Here is a 13,684-nt window from a genome sequence, read left to right on the forward strand (position 1 = left end):
ACATATTACATATAAATATATTTATTAAAAATATATTTTTTAAAATAATATTTTTATTTTGTAAAAAAAATTTATCAGACCTTTTAACAAGCTTTAGGCCAGGCTAGAGTTAGTACTTTAAAGCTGCAGGCTAAACTCAGGCCAATTGATTACATGACAGGGCAGGCCTATTAAGAGTAAAGCCTGCCCTGTTTCCACCCCTAGTGGTAAGGTGATGAGCAGATGAGGATGATAGAGTGGTTAGTAGGGAGGAAAAAGATGATGCGGATGTTGATAAGAGAAATTTGAGATTTTTATGTGATTTTTTAATATTTGGATAATTTTGTTGTTTGGGTGCAAATGATAATTTCTTTTTTTTTTAAGGATAGATATGTTAGCATTTTCAACTTTCTTAGGTTGAAATGGTAGTTTACTAAAAAAAAATGCAGCATTAAAAGAAATATTTTTGTATATTGACGGCCAATTTCGGTGTAAAACTAAGATATTTATGTGTATTGTTTTCGGTGTTTTGGTACTGATAACTTCTGCATAATTTAAAATTCTTCCTTTTCCTCCTCATATTTTGCTGCTTCTTCTTCTTTCATATTCTTATTTCATTTTCTCATAATTCTTTTTGAATTCAGCTTCAAAATTTCCTTTACTTTTCGCGACGAATTTCACAGATTTTTGAGTGATTTTGATCATTGTTTGAATTTTGAGTGTTGCGGTTTTGATTGAGAAAGATGAACCATTTGTCATAATGATTTCTGCGCTATTCAAGAGTTGGAGAAGCTCGTATTTGCATGCAATCTAAGCTGAGGATTATTTTTGTTGGGTTTAGGTCAATTTGTATAAATTTGTATACCAAAAAATTTTGTATGTGTAGTATGTCTGAATAATGAATTTGTCATATTTATATTTTAAAAAATTATTTAATGTAAAATTGATAAAAAAAAAAAATCAAGTTGGCGATTTTATATTTATTATTGACGTGGATATTCTAAATTAAAATAAACGAATAGAATTATAAAGTGAGATTCGCATTAAAATTAAATTAGTAGTGTATTTTTAATTAGGCATAATGACTAGAGTGTAGTGTGTGTGTTCGGTGTTCCTATTTTATAATTTGCAGGTTTCTTCCAAGTCATCTCCGCAGATAAGTTGTAGTTGGTCCACTCAGCAACTTCCGTGAGTTTGAGTGACTTGCCAGTTGCCCTGTTGTGCTGTTCTCGGCTTCGTTTCCGCACAAAAAAAAAGAAAAAGAAAAACACAATCTTTCCTTAGATTCCCTTCCAAATATCATCAATCCATCCCAACAATCCAATCCTATTGAATTCAATTCCGTTCCGCTCTTTCACTGAGTTAGTTAGTTAGTTACACACAGGCAGCACGCCAAACACACCACGTCATATGGCTCCGTAGGTTTTCTGATTCTCCTTTGCTCTCTTTCATAGGAATTCCGATTGGGTTATGGATTTCGGAGGAGGAGGAGGGACCCGGGTGATCGGAGATTACATACTTGGACCTAAAATCGGGTCGGGTTCCTTCGCGGTAGTGTGGCGTTCAAGGCACCGCAAATCCGGCACGGTGGTGGCTGTTAAGGAGATCGATAAGAAGCAGCTGAGCCCCAAAGTGAGTGAGAATCTGTTTAAAGAGATTACTATTCTCAGCACAATCGATCATCCCAACATCATTCGACTCTTCGAAGCTATTCAGGTAACTGAGGCACCCTGCACCCCAATTCTGCTTATTCAACTCACTCTTTCATGCTCAAAGTTGCTGCCTTTTCTGTTTTTTACTCTGATTATAGACCAAGGACAGGATTTACCTTGTGTTGGAGTATTGTAGTGGTGGCGACCTTGCAGCTTACATTCATCGCCATGGCAAAGTTTCTGAAGCCACTGCCAGGCACTTCATGATCCAATTGGGTAACCTCTTATGGCTTTTTCCTTTATTATCATAATTTCAAGCTTTTTCATGTTTGTGTCCATCACTCATGTTGTGTTGCCATGTGCTTTTCCCTTGTAGCTGCGGGGTTGCAGGTTCTTCAAGAGAAGAACCTCATTCACAGAGATTTGAAACCACAGGTATCTAAGTGACCAAGTATATTTTGTTAGATTCCTACCAAAAAGCTGATAAGTTTTCTTTTAAGATACTATGGCTTTCACATTGTAAATGGTTCATGCCCTGATGATACTTGTTTTTCCCTAAACATACATGCAGAACTTACTATTGGCAACTTCTGGAGCTACACCACTCATGAAAATAGGAGATTTTGGTTTTGCAAGGTACTATGGCTTCATTGGAGTTAAACAATACAACTTTGTGCCATTATTATTTTATACTTATCACTGGCTTATTGTTATGCTAGAATGACCTAATAATGTTTTTCTGAAAAAGGATGCTGTGTCTTGCTTCTTCATAAATGATTGATGGCAGATTTACATGACACTCAGCCATCTCCGGTGGGGAAACTATCCATAAACAACAGTTTGACATTTAAATATTAATGGTTTAAATATGAATATTATTTATGATATGATACCATGACATTGTTTGATCCTTGATGCGGCACCTTCTCTACTTGTGGAACACCCCCCCACCCCACTTTCCTCTTTTCTCTCTCTCTCTCTCTCTCTCTCTCTGGCAAGCATTCAAACTGTTTTCCTATATTTGGTTCTCCAATGGTTTTTAACTCCAACTGGATGGAATCAAGAATACTAAAACTTTCTTTACTCCGTTTCCTAATGTGCTGTTATACTAGGTCTCTCACACCCCAGGGTTTGGCTGACACTTTGTGTGGTTCACCATTATACATGGCTCCAGAGATAATTCAAAATAAAAAATATGATGCCAAGGTGATGAAAGTTAGAAACAATATTGGATTGTACATGCAAATATTTGTTATTCCTTTTTCTTTTTTTATGAAGAATGAAAAAGTAGAATTGTATTGTAATTGCAGGCTGATTTATGGAGTGTAGGGGCAATATTGTTCCAACTAGTAACTGGGAAGCCACCATTTGATGGAAATAGTCAACTGCAGGTTTTCAAAGAGGCTACTTCTGCTTCAATTCATTAAAACAAAAAATAAAAGTTCCTTGTGATCCTATTTTCTCCTCTGACAATTTTTTATTTTTTGCATTGCAGCTTTTTCAAAATATTTTGACATCTACCGAGCCGCAGTTTCCCCAAGAGGCTTTAAAAGAGCTACATTCTGATTGCTTGGATCTTTGCAAAGGCCTTTTACGTCGAAACCCAGGTATCAATGGCATGTACATCTGTGTATGTCAAATCTTCTGCATCATGTTGCAGATGCACAAAGATGATGAATCTGAGGTTGAATATAATTATACATATGTTTTGCATGACAGTTAGATTTTATGTGGAGAACTTCCATAAAGTTTTTATTTTAATATGCAGTTGAGCGATTAACTTTCAAGGAGTTCTTCAATCACAATTTCCTTCAGGAACCCAGGTGATATTTTCTTCCCTCCTTTCTCATTTCCTTCCAAGTCATAACTAATATTAACATCTTACATTATATAACTTACAGGTTAATCATGCATGTTGAGCAGTCTTTATTGCATCCATCAGAGAGATCCGTGGTTCAACACTTAGTTACCTCCACTTCGGACATGTCTCAGTTGCATTCTGGGCATCATGTTGAGTCATTAGTAGATGATCCAGTTGTAGTCAATTCAGTTCTCAATGATACTTTGGCACTGCAAAGAAATACTGGGAAGAAAACAATTGGCATTCAGGCTGTTGAGACACCTGTTTTTGGTTGTTCTCATTTGTCAAAAGAACCTCAAGGTCTAATACATTCTGAAAATTGCATTCTTCTTTTTGCATTGCTTCCTGCCCATTATTTATCGTTCCAAACCTAAATTTCCTTTCAGTTTCTCGTTTAATGGAGTCCATTGAAAAAGATTATGTCCTAGTCAATCATCATTTTGCATCATTGGAAGCTTTCTCTGAGTACTTTGAGGCATCTGTGCAAGATAATTCCACTTGCAAGGTTTCTATTTGCTCTTCAAAGAGGACTAACATGGAAACTGGTGTTCCAATGCAAACAAATGATCCATCCCATTGCCATGCTGGTGAATTAGAAGATCCGAAAAGTGGCGAACCTGTGGCATTAGCGGCATCCCGTGCATTTGATGTCTTAAGTAAAATGCATGGAACTTCCTCGCTGAGCTCTTCAAACAGGCTAGAGTTATTGCATCTGTATGTGCAGATCCTTGCGGAGCTTTCATGTGAAAAGGTGAGTTAGTCTTGTTCACTACATCACACTGTGATATGGTTTTTATTGGTTTTGAAATATGCCTGAAAATGAAAATAGTTATAATGTACTCTGCCGCTCTTTCTGTTGTCTTTTCAAAATATATAATAATTTGGATGTCCATATCTTGCAGTACAATGCAAAATTGTATCTGGAATCGTTTGCAGTTGAGTTGGTAGTTTTGGCTATATGGAAGAAAGCTCTAGAAGTTTGTGAATCTTGGATGAATAAGGGTGTGTTGCCTGCAAGCACTTTGGCCAATGAAGCCAGAACTTCCTATGGAGATGTGGGTTCATCACAGAACATGGAAAAGAAAATAAATTTCTGTGATCCTTTGTCAGTCTACATGTGGGCAAAAGAGGGGTTTATTGCTGCAGTTGATAGTGCTCAGACACTGTCACGTCATATTCAAAATATGGATGGTAGGAAAGCTTTTTATTTCAGGAATTATTCTAATCCTTCCATTAGTTCCATATTATCTAAGGAATTATCTTCCTATATACTCATAGTACTAGAAAATATATTTACAGGAGAAGCTGAGATGCCAGATGCAATGGAGATCATATTCCAAGAAGCACTCCTAGTTGGTAAAAGTGGTGCTGTAAGTACATCTCCAATGTGCACTAATCAATTTTTTCTGAGCCCTAGTCTTCCTCAAGGGTATATGAATGAAAATGCTAGTACTTAGGTGCTTGCTATTTTTCCAGGTAGATGAATATATGGAGAACAGAGGTAGGGCAGCTGCATCTTATTCAAAAGCTATGCTTCTGCTTTCCTTTATTGTGGGGGAAGCAACGAACCTTCCATTAAACCCGCCATTTTTGCTTACTGCTGCTAACGAGAAGCGAATCCTACAATATATTCACAACTTGCAATCCCATCAAAAATCTTCATCAGAGTCTTCTCCCAAAGCAACCCATGTTCTTTTGTCTGAGTAAATAACCAGCTATGTACAGTAGTCCTTACATGGCCACTTGTTATTTGTGGATAAAGTGAAGCAATTGTTGGTGGCGTCAAGGCTAACTTCTTATTATTGTGGCCTACTAAACTTTTGACAGATACGTTAAGTGTATAGAGAAATATATGACCTACTATGGCGTTGTAGAGGGACCTTGATATTTGCTTAATTCCGTGTATATAAATGTTCTTAATTCTTTCAATGTGGAAATTGTAAATAGTCTTTAACATGCAGTTCTGAACCAACTACATGTGCAATGTATTCAAATTGCTTTTGAGAAGGTGGAATTATATTGCGGTTACTACGATTTTGAAATCTGTATATAGAAAGCGCCTTCCTCAAACAATAGCTGTTCTTAGTTCATTTATGCATGGAATATATGCAATGTACACACAAAACCGGGAGAAATTCGTAGTACCCAAGTAATTTTTAGTGAAAACAGCGATACTTTCATTAGTGTCATGTAATACATCATATTAAATTATTTATAATAATCATATACAGTCATGCTACCTTTTTTAGTCAATGCGCGAATAGTTTGAAATAGAAGACAAATGATTCATAGATGTCGACACTTGAAAAGAAAACGGGGATAATGACTGAATGAAGGATCATAAATTACTTGAATGTTCAATGCTCAAACAGTACTTAATGTTTCTTATCTATGTAGCGGGGTTTTTAACAGCAGTAACATCAGTTTAAGAAAGTAAAAGAGTGTATCTGGTAATTTAATATGGTACACGCACCTACACGATGAGTTTCGTGGGCTGAAGTAGAATAAAAACAATACAACACCAAAGAAGGGGACATTAATGATATGCAAAAGAGGTGTGCCTAGTGTGACTCTGACTGCACCTGCATGCTCAATGCTGCATATGTCAATAGTCATGTTGAAGCCTCCCCTTCCAGGCGTATTCTCTTGGGACCCTTCTCTTCACCATGGTTACAGGCCATTCCAATCCTGGTTTCCTTGGCATCTACTGAACATCTTTTGTAAGGTTTAAACCCTGTTCGACGAGTCTTGAGCTTACCTTGTCCAAGACCTATGGCCAGCAGTCCCTCCTCTTCTTTCTTATTTTCTTCAAATTGCAGGTTTTTTTGCACCCCTTCACACTGAGAACTGCATTTCTTACTGTCAAGATCCTCTTCATCTTTGCACTCAACCTGCTGATTGTCATGTTTGATATTGCCCATCTGATGATCCTTGTTTATCAAATCATGCGGAGGTGAAAAACTTTGAGGTAACACTTCTCTGGAGAATAGAGCCTGGAAGGCCAGCCGTCCCTGATAATAACAATTATGGCATGAGGAGAAAAACAATATATGCATAGATTACAATAAATTTATGTCATAAGATATTATCCAGCACCTCTTCGGAGACCTCCTTCCAAGAATCCGTAAGGTAGCTAATGCTTCTACAACGACGATTAATTGGCTCAGTATCTACATGGTTTGCATCATGTGTTTTGGACTCTTCCTTTTCTTTTTCTTCCTTCTCTAGTGCATCTGTTTCTTCACTGCTAGAGGCTGAGTTGGAACCACATGAGGAGCGGTCAACTTGTTTGCTGCCATTCACTTTGTCAGGGTCAAGGTGTTCAGAAACTTCTTGGTTCTTCCCATGATCAGTAGTAGCCTTGGTTGAAGCGTTTAATTGGGCATCTCCAATCTCTTCATATTCGGATGAAGAAACAGCTGGTGACTTAGAAGATGAATCTTGAGCATGAAGAGCTTCTGAATATTCTGGATCAGCTGTCTGATCTTGCAGAGGATTTTCTGGAGCAACGTTTCCTTGCTCTGTCTTGGGTGATGCCTCGCCAGTATTGATCAAGGGAGCTGCAGTTGCTGATGAAGGTGGACAGGCAAAGGCAGTATGAAGTGGGGCACACAAAGGAAGCAGCCCATGGGCAGCCCACCACGCAGTTGCAGCAGCTACAGTCGCAGCTGCTATAGCCGCCACACTTGGAGGAGAACCAATATGGCTAGATGGAAAGCTTCCTTGAGAGCACGAATGAGAATTTGCTGGTGTCTCTGCACTTGCACAGGGCCAAATCATTGCAGCAAAACTTGCTGCAGCATGGGCGGCAGGGTTTTGCATCAATGTGGAAACAATAAGACTTGAAAATGTGGATGACATGTGAAGAAATGATTGGTAATCTTCTTGATTATGCTGCATGAAAGGAGGACATGGGGGGAATGTTTGATGAATAGAGGATCGTGCTGTGTCATTTTGACTTTCACTTGTGTTTGATGCAGCTGGATTGGTAAAATGATTTGGTTGCCCATTAACCCCTCCTTGCGGAATTACGGAGTCTCGAAACAATGTATCATGGGATGGATTTTGTGTAGCAGTTCCATGATTCCCATCAATGACATGCACAGTAACATGCCTTGGGTAATTCTGACTGCCTTGAATTCCATCTGCTTTCTCAGTATGAACCATTTTGGCTTTAGAAGCACAATAAATGTCCATCTTAGAGGCTTTACAAATGCCATTGGTTTGCGTGCACTTACCATCATCTATCCCCAACTTCTGATTTTCATGTTCAACAGTAACAAAAGATTGATTTCCTTCATCTTCAACTATTACATCTTTCACTAAAGGTATATACTCCCTCAAGGCACATGAATTTTGCATTGGTATTAAATTCTTGTCTGCTGAAGATGGGGACAAACTGGGTGCCTCCTCAAGAACAGCAAACACTTTTGAGCAGCCTTCACTCTTATTCTCGTTTGCATAAGTTGGCCTTTCATCTTCATTATGCTTCTGACAGAAGAGGGAACAAGCACAATTATTTCACTAACAGGGATACACAATAAAATTTTCTGAACCAAAATATAGAAAATAAAAATTAACCTCTGGTAGAGGTTCTTTCTCCAAGTCCAGTGTTTGTTTACAATGTGAAGATGCAACTGAAATGAAAAGCTTTCCATATTTTGCTCCACTATGTGAGGTTGGGGTGCCAACATTGGTCTTACGGGGATAAGGATTGCTTGGTTTTCTTTTGGGCCTTGGTGGTGGGATGTCTATATCAATAGCCTGTCCTAACGGAACACCCTTTACAAGGGCCTCTTTCTCCAACTGGAAGTAAAAAATTGTAACAATATTATCAGCAGGTGAGGTTTCACAGAAACCATCTAAGCATTCTGGTGGGATTAAGCAGTGGTTCTATTGATGATTTCCAAAATACTAATCAGTAAATTTTGGGTATATCTAACACGAACATTACAGTGATTTCACATGTAGCAGAATCAACTTTGTACACTGTTTTCTTCACAAAAAAAAAAAAAAAGAATTTTATTGAGATGAAGAGAAGAAAATTATGTACAAGACCTTTTTATTCGAAGAATGCCAAGAAAAGACAGTATCTAGAAAGTTTCTCCAATCATGTTGGGGGAAAAATAAATTTAGGTGTAGTCAAGGATTATTAAAGTAGAATTAGTGAGCTGGAAACTGAGTTCTAGTTCCATGGAACAGGAGATGTCAACTAACAGTCCACAAAAGATTGCATAGTACCAAATCATATATCGTATATTATCAATTACAATCATGACTAAAGGCAATTATTGACAAGAATCTGACATGAAGAAAACAACCACAAACATTTGATAAATGTTCCCTTTTTCTCAGAATATAGTTTTCCAACTAAACTTTCATGTATGGTATGGTGCACTGGGAAATCAAAGAAAAAGCCTTTCCTCATCATAGAAAAAACAGCTAACATTTATAACAAGCTCATTATACAGAAGTCAAAGGGACCAAGGTATTATGTGAATGACTTGAAGTGGAGGTATGTGAATAGTATATGTTTGAAAAAGTTTTGTCATGCAATACTGGGATCTTTTACAGCTCCTCCGGAATCAGTTTAAAAATATTTCTTTTATTGAGGAAAGTCCAAAAGTAACCAGCGGTTATTCTCCATGAGAGATCGACCAGCTATCTCCTATGAGGACAATAACTCAGAAGTTGAATAATTTAATGTTAGAGCATGATTTTGTTTAATCTTCAATCCTACAACTAAGTTTTTTTTTTTAAAAAAAATACAGCTTTCGATATCATTTTTCTGGTTTAGTCCACTTATAAAATTTTCTATTAGGCTGGTTTTCTGTTTAAATTGATAAATTCCATGTAAGATCAGCTCTAAAATGTTAACTTTGAGGTTTCAGTGGTACTTATAAATGTTTGTGCTGGGTTCTGACATTAAGCAGCACAAATTCAGCTGGGTGGGTTTAACCATTTTCGGGTACTTTTTATGGCATCGTCTGACCTGACCTGGCTTTGTTCCTTGTGACTAATTTGTTGTTCTTTTTGCTTTGACAGGTAGCTCTATGCTGTACATGAGGCACAAATACTATCACAATGAACAAAAATAGAGAGGGAGGGAAGGGGGGTACCTTGACCAAATTGACTATTTGGCCAACCACTCCACCCCCCTCTCTCATCTTTCACTGTTGGTAAAACCGGGCAAACTGGAAGGATCCAAAACCCACCCAAACCCAACTGCTTTTTTCAACTTTAAAACGAATATTAGTTCACATATTATATGTCCATTACAGTTTTTATCTCCATCGATTTGAGCCATGTTAGGGACTTTGGTATTATGGAGTGCCCAAAGTCTCACATCGGGTAATTGGGATACTTGACGTTATATTTAAGGAAAGTGGTTCTCTCTCCTTAATAGCTAGCTTTTTGGGTGTGGTTTCCCACCTTCTTTAGGTACATAACAATGGTATTAGAACCTTGGTTGTCAGCACCATGGAAATTACATATAGGTTGGATTAAGGTGAATACCGAATGCGTATAGTGTAATTTCAGCAACTGTAACCCAAATACCTGAGACTGAAGTTGTGTAATTTCAGCAACTGTAACCCAAATACCTGAGACTGAAGTTATGTCCTAAGCTTTTTCCTTCGCCTCATGCGTACAGTGTAATTTCAGCAACTGTAAGTAATTTAGTAAATGCCATAAAAAAAGAATAAGGGTGTTACTCTATCAGACTGCCAGAGTCCAAATCCTATAGCTTTTAGGTGTGGTTTTCCACTTTCCTTAGGTACTTAACAATGTTATCAGACCCTTGGTTATCGGTGCCATAGAAAGGGTTACCTATAGGCTGGATTAAGGTGAATACTGAATACTGATAGCTGGTATCAAAGTGGCTATCGGTAGGTTATTGTCAAATAGAGTGAAGTCCCCCTTCTATTCTCCAAATAGAACCCAGTAAAAGGGTTTGGCATGGTAACTCAATTCAGAACAGTTATTGACTTGTGTTTAACACAGAAATCATAGGTGCATCAGAAAATGTAACCCATACAAATACCTAAGACTGAAGTTATGTCCTGAGCTTTTTCCTTCACCTAAGGAGCACTGTAATTTCAGCAATTGGAAGCAATTTAGTAAAGGCCATAAAAAATGAATAAGGGAGTTACTCTATCAGACTATCAGTGTCCAAATCCTTTTACTTTTGTGCATATACATACTATATACAAGTGCGTCTGATATATTCAATGAAGAATAACATTGGAGTTATTGAGTATTCAATAAGAGTTATGAGAAACGATTCCATTTCTCTCTGTGTTGTCTTATCTTGCATTATACTCTAATAGGCACTGATTTTGCAGCTAGATAACAATCCTCTAGACCCTGTCATTCTAGGCACTAAATTATTGTCCTCCTTTACTTCTCTACACAAAGTACAAAGCCTAAATACCCAAAACATTATCCTTACACTTGGTCCATATACACACATGATCCGGCTGACTTACATACTAGCTTTGAAAGTGCTGGAATTCCAACCAACCTTGTTGGTTTGCAGGGTCAACTTTCTTAGTTATAAATTAGCATTGTAAATCTCACTTAAGAACCCTACAGCCTTAAAATCCATTAAATTTTCTGAATGAACCTCTAGTAGTCATTAAGTCGTTACTCATTATTAATTTGAACTACATCCATGAAACTTCTATACTTATACGCAATAGCATATTGAAGATTCTTGCACTTGGATTTATTGTATATTACTGTAGCATAGGGAAATTTGGATTTCTTTTGCAAAGATGGTTTACCCTTGAAATGCTTAACCTTAATGTAGAAGGTAGTTAAACTTTCTCTACTTGTTTAGTCAGTAGCGTAATGTGTTCTCCAAAGGCCACTGATTAGAATATGAAAATGGGCCTCCAACACTATGCATAATGTGCAGTGATGTAAATTGGGTCATACTATCCTTACATACACTATGTTTAATTGTTTATGGAGTGGGCATCAACTTCATGACATTTTGTTTCCATTAAAAGTATCACAATTTAACAAATCAATAAGATGAAAAGTTTTGTAATCAGAGTATTATATTTATTTCATTCTAAGTCAACTTGAACATACACCAAAAAGAAGCTTCCATGTTAAACATAAATAATCTTTTGACATATCTAGAAACATTACCGATACACAGTTATATCCATTACTTAGTTCCCATCACGTTTTAGTTTCTATCACGTTTTATGTACGATTTTAACCTCCTTTATCATCTAATGTAAATTTCTCAATCTATTTTGATGTACCATGACTCATCAACCATAATTCAATACCATCCTCACAAGTGCCTTTAGAAAGAGCTAACAACTTTCTGAACAAAACATTAACATCAAAGAATCACTTTTGCTTTGAATTTCCCTGACAAAGTTGGTCAATTTGTCAGATTTACTTAATTTTCATGTAAGATCTTTGAAGTTCGAAAGCAACAGTTTAGATACAGAATTATTTTATGGCAACGGACAGGAATTGTATTCATTAAAGTGTACTAAATAACGTACCAAACTACTAAATAAATCAATAGCAAGTCAAGAAAAAGCATAAATTCATGTAAAAGGATCAATATTTCTAACATATGATCCGAGATGAGAAGGTACCCATTGACCTTTGAAAAGAATTTCTGTGCATGGCTCCTGATTTGCACAGCAGTCTTTGTTCCTATATGCTCTGCACAACAGAATCAAAACACGAAAAAAGAAAAACGGGTAGAAGACGGGAGAAAAAGAGATTCCAGTTAAGATCTATTTATTTTTCCTAAAGAGAAAGTCAGCAGCTGACATCAATTTCAAAATTTTGAGTCCGGATATATTTCGAGATTAATTGGCAATCTAAACTGAATATATTCATCAGGTGAAATGCCAAAAAAATAACAGTTAAAAAATTAGGCGTCGGTTGGGAGTAAAATATTACCTTCTATCCGCTGCCATGCTCGCCCATATAGCTTTAGGGCTTCTAGGAACCGATTATGCTCCTCCTCTGTCCATCGTTCTCTTTGCTTCGTAATTGTATATGGTTTTCTTGTCTGCAATTGCCAGTTATCTCATTAGTTAATGAAACTAAAATCGTTTAATTTCCTTTCAAGAGAAAATCAGAGCTGCATCATGACAAGTTAAAGATTTCCATGTACTGCAATAAACTGACCTTAACAACCACTTCTTCTCCAGAGGAGTATGCATCCATTACAGGACGTGTGCAGCTGACGCTGCTTCAGATCTTCCCTGACAAGGAATGGATAAAAGGAATATCTCCCTTCGTCCTTTGTGACATGGAGCACAGCAAATCCTAAAGCCGTTATGGTGAAAGTAAGCAGTATCTGATAGAAAGAAGAGGTTGCTACTGCAAAATAAACAAAGCGAAAAGAATAGGTAGAGATCCGTCTCTGTTTGGAATCAACAGTTATTCATAAGCATTCCAACTCATAAAGTCATAACACATACAAGATAATAGATAGAAAGAACTATAAGAAAAAGATTTATCAAATTTTAAGAATCCACCGCGACAGAGAGAGAGAGAGAGAGACGCTTCTCCCAAAGAATAAAAGAAAATTCCATAATCAGAATCCTCACCAAAACGAACTCCACAGCGCTGAAACCTTCCAAACGTGGAAACAACTATAATTAGTAAATATCTCAGACCACTTCTAGCTTCTGACTTCTTACATCACTTAATTAATACTATCTCTGTCACTACAAATACTAATTAACAATTTCCATTCTCTTGTTTGGTTACCGAGAAAAACTAATCGCAAAGGAAAGTTCAGCTGTTTGTAGTAGCGAATATTTAACGAGAGACTATCCTAGCAGAAAAGTTCAGCTCAGCGTACCTGATGTATTCGAATCCTGCAATTTATTTTGTGAACATAACCAAAGAGAGGAAAACGAAAAGGCGAAGAATAAATCGTTTATCAGTTTCTGGAGATTATATTTTCTCGGAAACCAAACCAAAAAGAGGGGGAAAAGAAATTATAAAGAAAGAAGAAGAGAAAACAGAAAGCAAACAGTAAAGTACCTTGGAACAAAGTCATGGTGACGAAGAAGAAGGAGGAGAAGAAGAAGAAGAAGAAGAAGAGGAGGAGGAGGAAGCTTGGAAGAGCGATCATGCATGAGAATTGAGGGAATTCATCTAACGGTCCCCGGAGGCGGAGAAGTCATCTCGAGCAATGGCG

At 37.1% G+C, this 13,684-nt stretch overlaps 2 protein-coding genes across 6 annotated transcripts; one reads left to right on the plus strand and one right to left on the minus strand.

Moving 5' to 3' along the window:
• The first annotated feature begins 1,096 nt into the window (after nt 1–1,096).
• LOC107491893 (serine/threonine-protein kinase ATG1a) lies at nt 1,097–5,446 on the plus strand. 2 transcript variants are annotated; one of them, XM_052262883.1, is made up of 13 exons: nt 1,097–1,695; nt 1,790–1,907; nt 2,008–2,066; nt 2,203–2,267; nt 2,744–2,837; nt 2,942–3,022; nt 3,127–3,238; nt 3,400–3,455; nt 3,540–3,792; nt 3,879–4,243; nt 4,395–4,683; nt 4,792–4,862; nt 4,969–5,446. In XM_052262883.1, the coding sequence occupies exons 1-13, from the start codon at nt 1,450–1,452 to the stop codon at nt 5,197–5,199; spliced, it is 2,040 nt and encodes a 679-aa protein (XP_052118843.1). In that variant the 5' UTR covers nt 1,097–1,449; the 3' UTR covers nt 5,200–5,446. The 2 variants fall into 2 exon arrangements, with proteins under 2 accessions (XP_052118843.1, XP_015968299.1); XM_016112813.3 differs by having other exon boundaries at nt 1,100–1,695; nt 3,400–3,454; nt 3,533–3,792.
• Nucleotides 5,447–5,812: 366 nt separating this feature from the next.
• On the minus strand, nt 5,813–13,684 carry LOC107491892 (protein LATE ELONGATED HYPOCOTYL). 4 transcript variants are annotated; one of them, XM_021126147.2, is made up of 8 exons: nt 13,528–13,684; nt 13,086–13,111; nt 12,661–12,852; nt 12,430–12,541; nt 12,125–12,186; nt 8,074–8,298; nt 6,589–7,983; nt 5,813–6,503 (listed from the first exon to the last, which is right to left on the minus strand). In XM_021126147.2, exons 3-8 carry the CDS (start codon nt 12,697–12,699, stop codon nt 6,105–6,107), a joined length of 2,232 nt encoding a protein of 743 aa, XP_020981806.1. In that variant the 5' UTR covers nt 12,700–12,852; nt 13,086–13,111; nt 13,528–13,684; the 3' UTR covers nt 5,813–6,104. The 4 variants fall into 4 exon arrangements, with proteins under 4 accessions (XP_020981806.1, XP_015968297.1, XP_015968296.1 ...); XM_016112811.3 differs by having other exon boundaries at nt 6,589–7,980; nt 12,661–12,855; XM_016112810.3 differs by having other exon boundaries at nt 12,661–12,855.

This window comes from Arachis duranensis, chromosome 6 (assembly GCF_000817695.3).
Source record: "Arachis duranensis cultivar V14167 chromosome 6, aradu.V14167.gnm2.J7QH, whole genome shotgun sequence".
Classification (NCBI taxonomy): domain Eukaryota; kingdom Viridiplantae; phylum Streptophyta; class Magnoliopsida; order Fabales; family Fabaceae; genus Arachis; species Arachis duranensis.